The 19,138-nt window shown below is 40.2% G+C and overlaps 1 protein-coding gene across 1 annotated transcript in view; it reads right to left on the minus strand.

The window, feature by feature from the left end:
* The window catches only part of LOC310935175 (gamma-aminobutyric acid receptor subunit rho-2-like), a gene marked incomplete at both ends in the record, with an annotated part of 40,616 nt that extends 25,566 nt beyond the window's left edge, over positions 1 to 15,050 (minus strand). Inside the window, 2 exons of the mRNA XM_083899019.1 lie at positions 10,814 to 10,920; positions 14,926 to 15,050. Coding sequence (XP_083755145.1) covers positions 10,814 to 10,920; positions 14,926 to 15,050 — 232 coding nt within the window. The remainder of the gene's footprint in view (positions 1 to 10,813; positions 10,921 to 14,925) is intronic.
* Positions 15,051 to 19,138: the final 4,088 nt, after the last annotated feature.

Consider the following 19,138-nt stretch of genomic DNA (forward strand, 5'->3'; position numbering starts at 1 on the left):
CTGGAGCTGTTGTCGTTCTGCTTTCAATGACTAAATCGTTTGAATTGACTCATTTTTATAAAGTGAAAAGATATGTGACTTCAGCTCCTCAAAGAGTAACTCTACCCTTAAACCACCTTTTTTTCAGGTTAAAACTAGTGTATATATCTAGTAATATTCTTCACTGATCCAGGTCCAACTCTTGGTAATTTTATGTAAAGTATTCACACAAAATTAGTAGTGTATGCAGCACTTCTATTTCACTGCAGAGCCACTATAATTCAGCGGAATTCAGCACGAACGGGAGAAGAAGTAGGAAAATAAAACATCCAGTTTATTTTCTGAATAAAAGCTCCTGTGTTGACGCCACATCGTATTTCAGTCCTCGCGAGCTCAGCGTGCTCCTGTTTATTCGGGCGGGAGGAAAACTGCTCCATTTGTTGTGTTTACAACATTTACAGAGTATTTCTGTGCAAGAAGAACTCCCCCAAAAAACATTGTCTGGTGACCTCAGCAGTGCTCACTCAGCCCTCCTTCCCCTCCTCACTCACTGATAACTCCCTGACCACTTTCTGAAGATATTTAAAATTTGGCGGAGTCGGCTTCAAAACCTGGGTAGAGTTCCACTTTAAAGGTGATTATTTTCTGTTTTCTTTGATTTTGGTTCTGGTGATTTTTTTCATTTTGAGGGTTTGAGGAACATTTACAAATACTAACTAATTTCTGAAAATGGTTATCACAACTCTAATTTCTTCATTTCAGCAAGAAGCACCAGAAGTGGTTAAAACACTATCATGTTAGTATCATAGATTATGACCCAAAAAAATTGGTTGGAGTCTTTCGGTTTCTTTGGTGAAATCGATCGGCAAGTGACAATAATATTAAACCGCCATCAGGAGGCAAAACCACTGGCTGCAAGCAGAACTTCATCTGAATGGAAATCTATGGGGAAATGAGCCTTTTCCTCATTTGATTTATAACATCTATAAATATTTTCTAGGGTAGTTAATGATCTCAATCACTAGTTTCAGCTCATCTTCAATAGAACATGATGTCAATTTTGAAAAATCATGTTCCCACTTAGAGGAAAACAGATGATAAAGTATGGCACAATGGAGAGCTTGATGATGCCTTTTAACGTATGGTTACAAACATGTACATTGCACATGAACACTGATATGCATGTCTGCAAACATGGAAATATAATTATGCCATTAGACCACATTTTCCAGCTGGAAACTGGGAAATTGATCCACTGCAGCGTCAAACAGTGAATTCCAATGTGTTCTTTTGTGACTTCAGTGTTTGCAATCATTTGGCCAGATTTACTTCAGTGACACAAACTTATACATAATGAGGCAGCAGTAGATTGACACCTTCCCTTTCACCGCAGGCTAAAAATTAGGATTTTCTGTATGGAGTTTGGTGCAGGCAAGTGAGTGTTTTCTTGCAAACTTTAGTTTCCTGTCAGTCACTTGGTTGATACGCATGTCTGCACACATAAATAAGTCATATAATAAAGGTTAGAGCCTATATTAGAGCTTACAGTAACATGTGGTTTGCACATATGAACACTATCATCCTGGCAACTAGGCTGAAAGTTCAAAATATTATTAGTAGTGTTTAAGTGTGTGTGTGTGGGTGTGGGTGTGGGTGTGGGTGTGTGTGTGTGTGTGTGTGTGTGTTTTCTTTTAACAAGATCCTGATCTTTAGTCATTGTATACCTTGAAGCTGAGTGAAGGTGAGGCAGGAGCTCAGCTTGTTGGTCCTCCCTCACCCCTGTGTCTGTAGAAAAACACTTTTCAGTGTGTTTACCAGATCTAATCACCGTTGCTCTGTTTGTCTGGGAGTGAAGGAGACTTCTCTGGATAATTTAGCTCTTGAATGAGGAACACTGAAAGAATCCTAAATGAGAGAACGGCTGCTGCACTGGTTTCCAAAACCCCTGTGTTTTCCTTGTTTTGAGGAGTGATGAAATTTAAAGAAAAGGGTGAGAGTTTCACTTGTATATGCTGATGACTGATGAGCTGTGAGCCTATCAGACAGGACAGTAGTTCCCAAATGGGAGCTGAGTCCATGGTGTGCTGTAGGATTTTGCGACAACCATACATTAATTATTGCATGACATGACACTTCATAAACAAAACAGATTATCAAAAAATATTCAAGGTTTTTTACATTTTAAACAAGAGCACTCAGGGAGCAAAGACTTCTGCCAAGGCTCAAATACTTTGTCACCTGCACCTGAAAGCTTTATATTTTGATCCACTGTAAACAACTTCACCTGCTTATTACCATCTCATATAAGCATGACAAAATCCGGATCTGTTAAGCTAACGCTGAGATTTACACATCTGAGCTCAGACTGAAACAATTATTTGATTATTGTTTGAGGGTTTTTTCATCATTAAAACAAGTTTTCTGATTTCTCATGAACATTTTCTGGTTCATTTGCTCGATGTAACAAAGAAATCATTGAAATGTAATCATTTTCAATCACACATTTTAAATGAGAAAATAATCGATTATGAAAACAGTTGTTCGTTGCAGTCCTAGACTGAACCATTTAAATTGTCATGATATTGGTCAATTGGATCCAGATGAGACATGGAGTGGAACAGCTCAGTTTGGCACAGTACAATACATATGTTTTGTGATTCCATTTGGAACAGTTCCAAAATAACCAGCCCCATCTGTTCCATTTTCGGCACTCTCCCCACGGCGCGGTCACAACAGTCAACCGATTGGGCAGAACAACGTCACTTCACTGCGACTAGTGTTGCTTCAACGCCCGCAGTCTATTCTCATACAAAGTTTGACATCTAACAGCCACAGAACGAGCAGGAAAATAAGAGCTGCTGGATGTCCTCCATTGTAAAGGTACGGTCCTCAGTTTAGACACAAGCCTGACCCGGGGCTTAACCAATCCAAACTATACCTAACCATACCATGATGGAAACAGTCTGATGGCAGACTGTCAGTGCTCAAGAACCCTCAGGTTTTCTGGAAGTCGACTTTTAAAGATAACAAAGTTAGACACACAATGAGGCTTCTTCTTTTCTGTTATGGCGTGTGACAGTGGAACATCTTCACTGAAGATGTGAAGAGCAGAGCGTTGATACTTTTAAGAGCAGAATCAAGTCCTTCCTTTTATCCTTCCGTTTTATTACTGTCTATTTGTTATCTTTTACTTTTTAATTTGAGTGTGTTTATGCATATTTATTTATTGTGTATTTACTTATTGATGTATTTATTTACTTATTTATCAGTTTTTTTTATCTGATTTTTCGAACATAAGACATCCTGTCTTATCTATTAAGGTGTGTGAATGTATCTGGGCTGGAAAATGTGTTGGTGGGTGGGGATGTTTTTTTTTTTTTTTTTTAAAGCACCTAGTGTCACATTTGTATGAAAACTGCTATATAAACAAGATTTAAAGGTGCCATATGTAAGAATGTGGCCAAAAACGGTTACTACATTCAAATTCAAAATACTGAGGTATTTTAGGTTATGTTTTCTGACGTAACTGGCAACCCGTGGTTGCTCTGCAGCTGAGACTCTACAGACTGCAATGATCGGTAGACGGCGGTAGGTGGCGCCACATGCTGATTTCAAAACATAAACATGATTTGCAGTCTGCAAAATATATTTTTTAATGCAAATATTTTGTCTGTACTGTTGTTGTTGGTGAGTTCAGTTTGTTATATGAACATTATTCCTGAGTCTCTGTGACATATTAGGAGGATTTTATGGCCAGTTGATTTAGATTTATTACATAATGCACCTTTAAATATGATGTTTTTTTTTACAACTTTGCCATTTATAAGGGAACATTTGATCACTTTTTTGTGGGTAGATTCTTACCAAAATCTAATGGGAAAAATACAAAAAAGCGTAGAGAGGAAGTTGCTAACAGGAGGACAAACGTACACAGATAAACTCACACGGATGAAAACTACAAAAACATCGATGGAGATAATAAGACATGAAAAGCTTTCACGTGAAGTGAAATCAGCTCCTCTTTATCAACAATCTACCGCATTCATTTTCCTTTTCGTCACACTTCCTGAGATCAAATCGTCCTCATGTATAATTCCTGCACATGTGTTTGAAAAGAGATGATCCGTTCCTCCTCGTGATGATACCGGACTGCTCCTGTGTTTCGTGGATTAGCAGCTGTAAATCCACAGCTGCTTCATCCTGACTAGATTATACAGCTCCACTCTTCCATTATGGGCACTATACACAGTTGAGAGTGGGGGAAATCCCAGGCAACTGACGCATTTATGTGCTTCACAATCCAAAGCACGCTGTTTCTTTAATGCACATGTAGCTAAAGCATGACAGGCCTTAAAATAATACCTGAGGCAGACAAGGTGGTGCAGCTCCAGAAATAGATGTTCCCAAGGACTCAGAACTTGACAAATTATGTTCAAACAACAACGCTCTCTTGTCTTCATCTTCCTCTATGTGCCACAGGAGCAGGGGGTGTCAGTGACAGCAGTGCAGGTGCCTCTGATCAGGATAACAGAACATTATCACCTGCAAACCCGCTGTTGCACCAAACAATTAACATCTCTGTCCTCAGCATCTTTCCCGGGGATCACGGAGCTGTTTATAGACAATAAAATTACTCCACACTCAGGATTCTGTTTTGATTGTGACTTGGGAATTCTCGCCATGGCCCCAAATGGCACATAAGAACCTCTCATTCTACATATCGTTTCCACCAGAAGAGAAAAAAGTAGTGATGTAAGGAGATTTCATTAGTGACACTGCAGTTGCTCCTTTTGAAGCCCTGGAGGATCCATGGCAGCTGCTGCTGCACACTCTCTCTCTCTGTCTCTCTCTGTCTCACACACACACACACACACACACACACACACACACACACACACACACACACACACACACACACACACACACACACACACACACACACTTTGACACCTCTTCCAGTCAAATAAGCACACGGTGTCTCAAGGGTAGCAGCAGGGCACTTTCCAAAATCAGCCGTGTTTGAACAAGACGACCACATTTACTTTCTTTACTTTTCCCTTTGTGTTGAATCTCGTGCTGCACGGTGCATAACAAAAAGAAATGACTGTTCATCATTATTAAAGGGATAGTTGAGTTTTTTTTTTAAATGTGGTTGTATGGAGCACTGGCACATAGTCAGTGTGTGTCACTGTGAGCTGCCTGAGACACGGAAATGCTTCTGAAATCCCGGCTGCCAGTCACTTAAAGGTGAAGTAAGTAGTTTATAGTGACATCTAGAGGAGAGGCTGAAATTTACAACAACGAACTGCTCCTCTGCTCACCCCCTCCCTTCCCTGAGCGCTACGGTATCCTCAGCTGGTCAAATGTCCTCGTCGTCTTTCTCCGTGGTGCGGGCGTACGGTCAGGTACTGGTGTTCCTTTATCCGCTGTAAAATACGTGTGGCCCTCCATTCTAAACGCGTAAAAAGATCCGCTCTCAGCCTCGTCTCGGCGCTCGATTGGTTCTCTCGGGTTTGTCCTTACAGGCTCCCGTAGAAACATGGCGTCTCGCTGCTTACAGTGGCAATGCAGTAGTGGCCCGTGACCATGTTATTTTACATGACTTTTTGAAACACTACGAAAATGAAACAAAAACTATTATACAGCGACTAGACAATGCAGGAGCACATAATAACAATAATAATATTAATATTAATATTAATATTAATATTAATATTATGTGTATAAAAAAAGTGGATTTTGGGTCATATAAACCCATAAATACTACGCAGTGTCCCTTTAACCAAGTCTCACCTACTAAAATCTATACCTGCTAAGTCTATGATATCTAAAGAATGTGACTGTTGCTTTATCTTGCCATAAACTGAACCTCGTGACATCGCTCTCCCCTGATTCAAAAGTCCATCGAGAAAATCACTGATTAGATCAAACGCGTCGTTAATCCACTGCTACCTCAATCAGTGAATGTGTTATTGTGTGACTTTAGCGTCTAAATGCTTTGTCAGATTTGCTTCAGTGACACAATTTTAACAAATTAATTCCCCCCCCCTGCAGGCTAACAAATGATGATTTTCTCTATGGAGTTTGCTGCAGGCGAGTGAGTGCTTTGCAAACTTCAGTTTCCAGTTAGAAAGGGTTGTTCAATGGTGAGATGAAATGGAGAAATGCATTGTTTTGCCCTAAACTCAGGCATGATTTTGTTTGAGTGGTTATAAAATCAGTTCTTCCTTGTTTCATGGCTGCCAGCTATGTTTTCAGTGATGTCAGTGCACACACTGACATCGGTATCATCACTTCAAGAAACCTGACCTATCAGTATAAGGTAGCCAGCAAAATACCAGGCACACAGAAGCTTTCTCTGGCTGGCATTTTATGAAAGAGCAGTTTTGCAGAAGGGGGCACTCAATCTTAGCCAGCTGTGATCACTCATTCCTGGACAAATGAAATCTTCTCTTCTCCCTCCTGGGCAGAGATACAGGTATATCAGGTTTAAGAGCAACAAACTACAAACTGTTCTTCTCCCAAGTGCAATAAACACGCACTATTTGCACTACTTTATTGTTTCTATCCCATTTTAACATCTGATCAAAGCCTCTTTTAATTGGGTTGTCTTTTAACTGTGTTTTTTTATTATTGTCCCACGTCTTTTTACTTATGATCGTGGTTGTTCCTGTCATCCACTGCAAACCACACTCCCTCTCTAGAAGGACAGTACAAGTCTGTGAACCTGTCCACAGAGCTGCTGCTCGCACCGGCAAACAAAATTAGGTCCCGCTCCCATCTGCATCCTCTCTAAATGAGGTCCCAGAGGAGCTTGGAATCCACCGTAGTGGTCATGTATTTCAGCAGCGACCATTTTTCACTGAAGAAAACAAGACTTTAACTAAATAAAAATAAAAGTTGTTATGACAAAAACTTAATCGGGAAGACATCCGATCAGAGCTAAACAAAGGAAGGAAAAAAACAAAACGAACCTGCAGCTACATTTGGAGACGAGTCATTCAGAAAGTCATGCAAAGAATAAGTTCAAACTGTAGTTCAAACTAAAACAAACCACCAATGCTGCTCATTTTGGAATATAATCAATCCGAGTGTTATGTTTCACTGTCTTCAAATATTGTAAACACACAACAAAGTGCAATATAGATTATATATGGGAGAAATGTAGTCGAATCAACTAAAAGCAATTTTAGACAAACTAAAACTAAAAAGTTAATCAAAATTTAGTGTCAAAACACACATGCAATGGTCCAGAGCTGATAGGTCATAGGTCACCTTGGGCAGCATCTACTGGACGGCTGCTGCACAACCTCAATAAAATGGCCTTACATTGCTTAACAGATGAATGTACGTAGTAATATAATAATAGTTAAGAAAGAAAAACGCGAAAGAGAAAGTTTGCATTACCCAGCATTCTGATCTTTATAGTTTTCACTGGCCAGCAGCCATGGACTGAAGGTAAACATTAATACGAGGACAGAAACAGTGTGTGTTATTTCTCTTCACAGTGACAAGGTCAATGCCTTTAGGGAGAAAAAGAAGGAAATTGGAAGAGGAAAATAAAGCCAAATATAGAGGATTGACAACATAAAAAAAAAAAGAATAATTTTTCACTTTGGTGGTGGATGGTGATATTACTTCACTGCAGGAAAGATTTCAGAGTGAAGTTCACAACAAGTTTGGGGAACTTTTCAAATGTCCTGCCCTGCTCTCTATAGAGCCGTGAGCAATACTCTGAACTGTAGTGGACAGTCAGACCTGGATTGGAGGCAGCTGACAATGGAAATGCAAAATTAACATCTGTATAAAGTTTGGTTTTAAAATACATCATAGCACTGAAACTGCTCGTTTAAGAGTTTTTAATGATCTTCTTTTAATTACTGATGCTGGAAACCCTGTTGTGCTAGTGCTTTTAGACCTGACTGCTGCCACCTTGAGCAGTGTGTGGGGATCAAGGATACTGCTCTTAAAGCGGAACTAGACCGGAAGTTCCAATTATCGCTGTTTTTTTTGGTGTGTATCTGCGTCATTACCTTGTTTATGAAGCCTGACGGTTCGAAACAAACAGTTCAGCCATTGCTGAGAAAGTTGTGTTTTATTGTAATCTCGGGGCTCAACGAGATCACTGAAAATCCCGTTAACGTTATGTAAGCAGCGGTTCTCCTGAACAACCGATTGACCTGCTCCGGGCGGTAGTCTGGGCACATCCGGTTACGTACATTGAACCGCAGAAGAAGAATAACGTCCGTTGTGGAGGTGTTTCACGAGCGACAGTGTCTTCTGACTCTGGGTCTGACTCCGGTTTAAAGTCATAAAGGGACTGCGGCGGGGAGTCATGACGAAGCTATTTTTAAACACTGTTAAAACAATGTTTTGATAATGAGGAGCAGTGCATCTGCCGTTCCAGAGGGGGGAGCTGCGCTTCTGAGAGCTGACGTGATAGATAACGTCACTTCCAGATACCTGGCCAATCACAACACAGGTGGGAAGGCTCTACGCTGGCTGGCCAATCACAACACACTCTGTCTTCTCGGGCGAGATTTATGGCTAAAAATAGCTCGACTGACAAGCGCTTCGAAAAGGACAGATTTCAATCGGCTCGTTTACATCAACTAGGAGGATTTTGACCATAAAAACAAGTTAATATATGTGTATGTAGACCTCCATAACTCACATATATGTGCAACAGGACCACTCTATGTGACCTTTAAGTGGTTTCAGTCATACCTCACAGATCACAGTTTTTCTGTTCACTTCATCTCCAGCCCCACTCTCCTGTGGGGTACCTCAAGGCTTTATTCTGGGGCCCATTCTCATTGCACAGCACATGCTGCCCCTGGGATCTATCTTTGAAAAAGACAATATCTCCTTCCATTGTTTTGCAGACAATATCCAGATCTATTCGCCCATCAGAACAAAAAACAAATTGCAATTGCATAAATGACGGCTGGAATTGCATTTCCTGAATCTAAATGGAAATAAGACTGAAATTGCTGTTTTTGGACAACCTGACAAACTGTGTCCACACTCTTGGCCCTCTAACTTAATTTTCCCGTTATTCTGCCAAGAATCTTTGGCGTAATCTTTGACAGCTTTTTTAAACTATTAGTTTATTTAGAAAAAAAGTTTTTTCCCAGCTATGTCTCTTGGCTAAAATAAAACCCTACATCCCCAGCAGAGACTCCGAGTTATTTGCGTCTTTATTACGTCAAGATTGGATTACTGTAATTATTTATGTGTGGGTCCGGACCAGTCATCTCTTCGTCAGCTACAATGCAGCAGAACAAAAGGCAGTAGCTCGTCTTCAGACGGGAGAAATCAGTCCAAACTCCTGCCAGAGATACGAGATCCTGAACCCAGTTGCACTTGGATTTTTTCTAGAACAAGGTGTAAAAGAGGTGGCCGAGTCTTTTCAATAGTGGCTCATTTAAGAGCAGCCCAGACCCTGAAAATGCACCTCTTCTCCAGGACAACTTTTCTTTTACACTGCCTCATTCTTATTTGATTATATTGAAAATGTCAATATTTATCTTGGAGCTTGTTTGTTGGTGTCCTTTGCCTGTGTGTGTGCCTGTGCAGCACTTTGGTCAACTAGGGTTGTTTGAAATATGCTCTATAAATAAAGTTGACTTTGACATTGAGAGACGTGTATCCCAATGTGTGGATGGCAGATTTATTGTCATTATTCCAGTGGCGTTTTATTTCTTATTTTCTTTGAAAACTGAAGCTGACAATGACCTACCTGAGGTCTACCATGTGTCAATAGCGTCTCAACAGGAAGCAGAGGCACACCAACAGGACGGGCATACCGGGCATATGCTTGGGGCCCCAAAGAAAAGTCTTCTGATTGAGAGGTTTCTCAGAAGATACCATTTAATAACACAACAAATAATGCAGCAAGGAAATTATTTTACCATTTTCTAAATTCTTTTCTATGTTGTTTCTATGTTATTTAGAGTATTATTTTCTTTTTTGCAAATTTTGTTTGCATACTACTTTTTTAAAATTCACTGTCAACTACCATACTATAGCGTTTGCATTACTTTTTGTATTACTACTATTATCAGTGTGTAAGTCTCATTGTCTCATTGTCATTGTCACTTTTTCATGGAAAAATTGCTTTGTGTGTCTAGGAGTTACTTAAAAATGTGTTTCTATAAACCACAGTGATGTCTGTCGGTGACAGTGGGTGGCCGACATGGGGGGGACCAAATCCGAATCTCACCTCGGGCACCAACATTGAACTCCAGATTGAATTGAGCTCTTTAGTTCAATAAATAAGCTTCTTATTTTTAATTGTCTCCTCAAATCCTAGAAGCTGCACTATTGTCATAACATTCAGGGTAAAGCAAGGACACAGAGCGTGGCCTTAAAGTGACTTGGGCTTATATCAGGAGGAGTCAGAGTTGACAAATAACGGCCTTAAAAACATCTGTCAGAAAAGTAACACATCAGCAGTGATAATTTTAAAGCAGCAGGGGCTTTTTCTTTCCCTACACAGCCTGCTGAGAAACTCTGTTTTCTTTTTTCTTTAGCTGGAGGCTGCAAAACTCTGCGTCTCACCTATTTCTGTCCTCGTAAAAGATTTGGCACTTGAATGGAGGGGAAGACAGGTGGTGGAAAATGAGCCGACTTCTTCTATTCCAGTCACGCTCAGGTTGAACAAAGGATGTCGCCTGACATGTCAACAGCACACAGTTGCTGTCGACAGAGTGCTGAGCTGAATAGTCAGCGTGTGATGTGACTCAGAATCAAGGAAGATTTCTTCAAAGACGCGTAAGAGTAAAGGATAAATGTGGGCTCATTATCTGCAGCAGCCGTGCGATGAGCTTACCTGCGAAGGCGGGCCTCAGAGTGAAGTCGTGGTCGTCGATGCGCAGGAGGTGGCTGGTCTTCACCTTGCGGGTCTTGGTTCCATCCGAAACCTTTTTCGACAGAGGGCTGAAAACGAGCAAACGGACACTTTTACAGACATGCAGACAGTTTTTCACCCATCACAATCTGAACTCCCCCTTTAAGCCTCAAGATTTGTGATTTGACCGGTGATATGTGAACATCACCTGCAACCAGGCTCATACTGGACTATACAATTACACTGGTGTCCACTCTTACTGTATGTGCTCTGCTTTATTATCTATGTTCCTCTACATGGGAACATATTATAATACAAATCTGACATCATGTTCTATTGGAGAAGAGCTGAAACTAGTGATGGAGACCATTAACTCCTCAGTTTTTATCCAATAACGCCATTTGCTGACATTATGAATGAAGTTTTCTTGTTCTTTATAGCTCAACTAACTTTCTCAGAGGAAAAAAAACAGATATTTTATAATTGAGAGTCAACAACCAAGAACCAAAAGACCAAAAATGTCCCAATCACCAGAGATTATCATTGTTATTAGAACGTTCCAGACAGAGTAGTCAACCAGAAAATTGTGCAATCAATCCCCAGCTCCTAATAAAGGATAATCAGATAGGGTTTACTGGAAGTGCATAAATGTAAACCCCATCCCTCCATCCATCTATATAGTGAATATAGTTATACAGCAAATACATTACAATGCAGGCTGTGTGTTTAATTATATGATAATAACCTTTCAATATAATGTAAATCAAGTCAAGGCACTTTCATTTATATAACCCAACATCACAAACACGGTTCACCTCATTACAGTCTGTACAGCAGGTGACAACCTTTATCCACAAAAACCCTTGTACAGGGAAAAATATGGAAAAAATGAGAAAGTTATTTGACAGAGAGAACTAGATCATCCATTCTGCTGCTCCTCTGTTTACTGCCTCACAGTTACAGTATGTCTGTAGCATCGTGGGAGGATGTGACCAATGACAGAGCAGTTCACAGGGAGCAGATACTACTGTTGGTTGTTCTATTACACCTACTCTGCATACAATGGAAATATCTCTACTTCAACATTGTTAACAGCTGCCTATGCTGCAAAGAAACCTTAAAGGTGCATTATGTAATAAATCTAAAGCAACTGGCCATAAAATCCTCCTAATATGTCACAGAGACTCAGGAATAATGTTCATATAACAAACTGAACTCACCAACAACAACAGTACAGACAAAATATTTGCATTAAAAAAAATATTTTGCAGACTGCAAATCATGTTTATGTTTTGAAATCATGTTTTGGCATGTGGCGCCACCTACCGCCGTCTACCAATCGTTGCAGTCAGTAGAGTCTCAGCTGCCGAGCAACCACGGGTTGCCAGTTACGTAAAAAAAAACGGCACTAAAAGACCTCAGTATTTTGAATTTGAATGTAGTAACCGTTTTTGGCCACATTCTTACATATGGCGCCTTTAACAAAGAGATCTAGAAAATGAACATAATAAAACGAGTCAGTGTCTGGAGAGTGACTTCATCAGGCCATCTGCCACATACACGCTCAGAAAATAAGGTACACAGTTGTACTTTTAGGGGTACAACAGCTTGTCTGTGGCCCTATGTTGTACCCTAATTTAAGAGTGTACTTTGTATAAATATAGAGGAAATACAATTCACAAGTTAAATGCTGGACATAAACTGTAAACTCATAGCAGTACACAGTACACATGAAGACACTTGAGGAAACCCAGATCCCAACCGGGGATTTGAAGATATGATGTTTTAGCTGGATTGTACCTTTGGATATTTTAAATGGAGTCATAATAGTATTATTTCAGTGTACCAAACAAATGTGTCTATTTATGCTCATTTGTGTGAGCTTGGGATGCGATTGTGAAATGATGAGTATTTAAATAACCTGCTGATGAAACTCAACAATCAAATGTATTTCCAGAAACTAAGAGAAACTGCAGCTTTAATGTGGTGTAAAGTGATTTAAACGTCCTGCAGGGAGCGATACACTGTTTTTGGGGCTTCTTAAACTCCAACTCTCCTTAAATACATGCATCTGAAGATGAAAAGTTTCTGTGACTGACTCTGATGATATGGACAGCGATTCACTTCCCACCCGCTCTGAGTCTTTTCCTCACACCGGCACTAAACCTTTCTGTGGAATGGATAGAAATCACAAAGGGAGGATTTGCTTCTGTATGAGGATATTTTTCTCCTTCATATACAGAGCTGGACTTTCCTGCACCAAACACACACAGGCTCCTGCTGAGGAAACGCACAACTCCATTTACACGAACACGGTTTATACTTTCATTTTGTGAAGACTCAAAACATTTGAATACACTATCAGTCGAGGGGAAGAGGGGAATGATGCAGCACATGGGGACAGGTTTTTAGGGATGATTTAATACCTCTTTTTCAAGACGGATGAGACAGACTGAATGAATGAATCATTTATTTTCATATTTAGGGGATGCATATCAGATATTATGATTTTCCTAGGGATTTTGACCAGTAATGGACCAATAATAGCGAGAATAAAGAGCTCATCCCTGCTGTTATTAGCAACGTATTCATCCACATCTGGTTCTCTGGTGAGAGAAAAAACTAAATAAAAAAGACACCCAGTGTGGCTCAATGATGTGTCTTTAATAATAGAATTTGGACAAGCGCGGTGGCACGGAGGAATAGCACACAAACACACACTCTGCATTGACGACCAGTCTAACCTTAACCATAACCAGTTAACGCCCTAAACTTAACCACACTTCAAATCTTTAAAGCCTTAAATTGAACCAGTTCTTCCTAAATGAGGTTCTGCCTCACACGGACCAGGTTTTGGTCTCCATGAGGATTACTGGTCCTGACAAAGTCAGTGTTTATGCCAGAAAAAGTCCTAAATACAAGACCACAAAGACAGATACTCCTGAAATAGTAGTGATGTGGTGTCATTTTCTTCTTTTCAACCAATCTCAAATCAAATCAAATCAACGACAGATGTTCTTCCGCTCCCGTGTGTGCGTGCGCGCATGTGTGTTTTGGCTGGTCCTCACATCTTTAAAGGGCTTTTGGGGGTTAAGACCTGGTTTTAGGGTTATGATGTTCTCTGTCTGTGAGGATCCTCATTTCAAATGCTGCATGATCGTGTGTGTGTGTGTATGTGTGTCAGCTCCTTAATAATCATCCTGTGGGGTTTTAACTGTTTTTTAAAGAGTGTTTTCACAGAAAAAAATGCTGAACAAGGTTTCATGTTTTAATTACTTTGCTTTTCTTCCTCCTTGAGTTTAATTATAGCTGATACTTGTTCTGCACATTTACAAAACAAAACAAAAAAGCCCATTTCTGCAACAATTAGTTGATTAATCAATTAACCAACCAAAAAATAAATAAAACCAACACCAGCAGCAGCAACTTTTTGTTGTTGACTGATGTTTGACCCCTTGTTAATGAGGAATCTAGAAGCATTTTTTAATCATGCACTCAAAAAGCCAGACTCCTGCTGGTGGATGTTTGATGCTCTTTGAAAACTGAAGGATAAATATCCGTCCAAACAAAAGGCTTAAAAGAGAATATCCTCCTCAAATCCCTCCACTTTTAAGTCTCTTTACCCTCAAATCCACTCTGATGAAGAATCTTCACTCAGCTGAAATCACAACCAACATTTTTTTCCCTCCTCTAATCTGCCGCTGTCGCAGCGGAAAACAGAGAGAGGGGAGAGAGAGAGAGACAGGGAGAGAGAGAGAGAGAGAGAGGTGCGCTCTGGCTGCGTTTTTACGCACGGGTTGTTTCCATGGAAGAAAAGGCGATACATGTCAAGTGTGACAAAACATCTCAGAGCAAATCTAGCAGGATTAGTTGAGTAATCACAGTGTTCTTGCAAACACAGAGCAGGTAAAATCCGCTGCAGCTGCATAAATAATTATTTTATGGTGAAATACATAAAACAGAGAAAGTGGATTTCATTCATGTTGGGGATTATGTGATGGTTTGATCACTTCTGGATCCCAGTGTTCATTTACATCAGCACAAACATCTAAAATAGAAAAAATGTCACACACACACACACACTCTACACTTACTTGCCGAGCTTGTGGATCTCCGTCGGCGGCGTTGACCAACGCTTTTTCCGACTTTTGTGCCTCCTGCACTCGCCGATGAGGATCAGACACAGCAGCAGCAGCAGGAACCTGACGTAGCGCGCCATGGACACTTTAAAGTTCCCGCAGAGAGTGGGTGCGTGACGATGGTGCTGCTCCACGGACAGGAGGCGCTGTGATGACAGCAGGGACCATCTTCATCTGAGAGAGAGAGAGAGAGAGAGAGAGAGAGAGAGAGAGAGAGAGAGAGAGAGAGAGAGAGAGAGATGCAGGAGGACGAGTGTGAGTGTGAGCGTGGGCGTGTGTGAGACTTTGAGTGTGTATCTGTGTGTGTGTGAACAAGTGGTTTGCAGAGAGAGAGAGAGAGAGAGAGAGAGGCGCTCTGATTGGTTCTCAGACTCATGGCTCAGGAGCGCACAGCATCAGCACCACACACACAAACACACTGTTATAGTTAGTGTGCGTGTAGATAATATCTACTCACACATTATTATTTGTGAGCAAATATGGACGTCATACATTTAAAGGTGCAGTGTGTTGTAGAAACTCTGTAGCCTTAAATCAGCTGGATTGATGACAGGTGCCGCGAACTGATTTGATGATTCTACTCAAAATGCCTGTATCCAAGTGTTGTTGAAGCTAAATGAACCATTCAGCCACAAGGTAAAGGACACACAGTGTAACACTGTGTGGTAGTGTTTGCACTGGCTCTTTACAAGTATTTCAACATGTGGAAAATAATACAGTACCATTAGTATAATTGCAAAACCCTTCATTTCATTTTAATTACTGGATAAATAAAGAATATCAGACATACCAACCAAAGACATATCATGAATTTATATTTACACGTTATGACGATTTAATCAGCAGAAAAGCAGCCGTACGCATCATATAATAATTCTGTGCTACAGTGACAGTATATGCTCTTTCTTGGATCATGAAAAACAACAATACATACAATCAGTTGATTGCACACTTGACAAAAAAAAAACAAATACATATAATTATTTTATCTTCAATTACTGCTTAATGAAATTAATGTCACCCAAATAACACACTGTGTGGACCTTTAAAGCTCTCATTACCAGAGACCAGGTCAGGGAGGGTTTTTTTGGGGTCGCTAAAAATACATATGCTGTAATTATTTTCCAGTTTTTATTTTAAAGCTCACATAGAGTGGTCCTGTTGCACATATGTGTGAGTTATGGAGGTCTACTTACATACATTAACCAGCGTAGAGCCTTCCCAACTGTCTTGTGATTGGCCAATACCTGGAAGTGACATATTCAGCACACCAGCTCTCAGAAGCGCAGCTCCCCCCTCTGGAACGGTGGATGCACTGCTACTCATTATCAAAACATTGTTGTAACAACAAAGCTTCTTCACGACTCCCCGCTGCAGTCCCTTTTATGACTTTGACCCGGAGTCAGACCCAGAGTCAGAAGACACTGTCGCTCGTGAAACACCTCCACAACGGACGTTATTCTTCTTCTGCGGTTCAATGTACGCAACCGGATGTGCCCGGACTAGTGCCCGGAGCAGGAGGATCTGCTGTTCAGGAGAACCGCTGTTTACGTAACCGGACCCGGTTTTTTCAGAGATCTCGCTGAGCCCGAGATTACAATAAAACACAGCGTTCTCAGCAGTGGCTGAACTGTTTGTTTAGAACCTTCAGGGCTTCATAAACAAGGTAATGACACAGATACACACTAAAAAACAGCGTTATTTAGAACTTCTGGTCTAGGTCCGCTTTGACATAAATTTAATAGCACATGCATAAAATAAAATGTTGATTCCATACTCAACCATCTATTGAAAATGTCTTGTTTACCTACTTAAAATAATATAAAATAAGTCATTCCACCAATCAATCTTTCTGTATGCAGTGTGACACAGTGGACATAAAGTGTGTCTGATCTACTGCACAGAGATGTAGCAATTTGCTAGTTTGCAACTCCTGTCCCTGGCTGAGCTTTCCAGAGATACAAAGAGTAACACATTTGCAGTAAACGACAACAATATAAGACAATAAACCCCAATTTATAAGACCTGTTACGACTATAGGCTTAGAGGAAAACCTGAATGAGGAGACTCCCAGCAACACACTCAACAAACCATTTTAAAGGTTTATTTAAAACCATGTTCTACATGTCTGCGAGTGGTTCCAGAAAGTCCGTTGCAGCTGTGACGATCAGGCCTCTCATCTCACACTCACATGCCCACAGAAGGAAACAGCAGTGAGGAGACGACCCTAGGGTCACAACAAGACATATTTCTCATCTTCCTATGAAAAATGCATGCGCACACACACACACTCCAAAACAGTAGGGCCTTATTGAGACTACATATTGAAAGTCGGTACAATCTCGTTTTGTTTTCAGCCAGTTCTTGACCTTTGAATTGAAAGTTTTGAAATCTTCTATCTCTTTTATGTCATTAGGCACTGAAATCCAGATATGACTTCCTTTGATAGAGAAAGATGTCTGTGGTTCTGCAGAGAGATATTTTACAGTTGTTGTTGACAGAGCTTCTGGTGAGTCTGCTGCCGTCCTGTCTTTGGATGAAAACCACAGACAGGCTCTGGTGCTGAATTACTGACACATTTGAAAATTAATTTTCCAAAGCAGAGATCAATGAGGCTTTCATCACTCAGTAGGTTATATTTTTTGCAGTATATGACAATGATGCCAGAGAATTGGCTTTTTATCTTGAATTTTCAGAGCTCGATTGTATAATGAACCTAAATGTTTTATTGTAGAAGGAGCTGCTTGTGCCCAAACTGTCAGAGAGCATGAGATGTGGGAGAAGATCATGGCGTGCATGTATAGTAGGACTGCCTGGTGTGGAATGTAGTTTCTGATTCATTTGAAGCAGTGCAGTAGCTTTTTTTAAAATTGTTTTCAAAATCTTCTTTATATGGTGATTCAATTTGAGTTGAGGACTGAGTATACAGTAATTCCTTTGAACTGTTGCTGGCTAGATTGTGTATGACATTGTGGTCACATTTTGGACAAAAAAAATGATTTAAATAAAATTGTCCAATTTTGGACGACATAGTATAGTATGATGTTTTTGTCAAATTTTGGGACAAATTTTTTTTTTTATCAAAAAAATTGTCAGATTTTGGACTTAAAATTGTAGTGAGACATTTTGGTTCGACGACATAGTATAGTATGACGTTTTGGTCACATGATCTAAGATTTATCACATGACTGAGAAGCACATGGAGACTGTATTTTTAAGGTCCAGCAGTAGATGATTTTCCATATCAACCATAGACATGGACAGGATGGCAGCAGCCCTGGCAGCTGTGTGTATGACTGCATCATCTGAATTAAAGTTGACTTGTTGTGACTGGGCAGGTTAATGGCAGGTCATTAATAAAAAGGCTGAAAAGCACAGGACCAAGAATAGACCCTTGTCAAATGCCCATATTGTTATTTAAAAAGAGGGATGTGTCCTAGCCAACATTGACACACTGTTCTCTATTCTGTAGATCAGATGTGAACCATTTCATTGCCTCAAATGAGAAGTTAAAAGACAACAATTTGGACGAAAGCAAACTGTGGTTGACAGAAAGACGGAAACGTTGACTGAAGCTGCCTGTAGATGGTCCTTCAGTTGTTAAGCTGCAACCTTTTCAAGAACCTTAGACAGAACAGGTAAAGTAGAGATTGGGTGATAGTTACTTATATTGTCCTGACTTTATGTTTTAAAAATTGTGACTACTTTTCAGCCGAGAAGAAAATGTACTGGATCGAATGGAGAGATTAATGAGATGAGTCAGTAGTTTAATCACAGTTTTCCTCCATTGGTTTGGCTCATTTCTTGAAACAGAAATTACATTCTCAAAACTCTAAGATCGTTTGGCAGTCTTACATTTCAGCACAACACCATAGTTCACTCGCAAAAGGTCACATCGATCCCAAAAATGTTCACTCAGGCTTCAAAACTAAACTTTCCCATATAAATAGTCAGTGTCACCAAAATGCAAAAGATCCTTCTCAATTGGTTTGGCTCATTTCTCGAACCAGACCGGACGTTCTCAACACTCATGGTGCTTTTGACAAAATAACCTGGATGGTTCAGCACAACACCATGGTTCACCTGCAAAAGCTCATATCTACCAAAACAGTTCACTCATGTGTCAAAACTAAATTTCTTTCTCATATAAATAGTCAGTGGTCCCAAA

This window comes from Microchirus variegatus (genome assembly GCF_963457635.1).
Source record: "Microchirus variegatus genome assembly, chromosome: 12".
NCBI classification, from domain to species: domain Eukaryota; kingdom Metazoa; phylum Chordata; class Actinopteri; order Pleuronectiformes; family Soleidae; genus Microchirus; species Microchirus variegatus.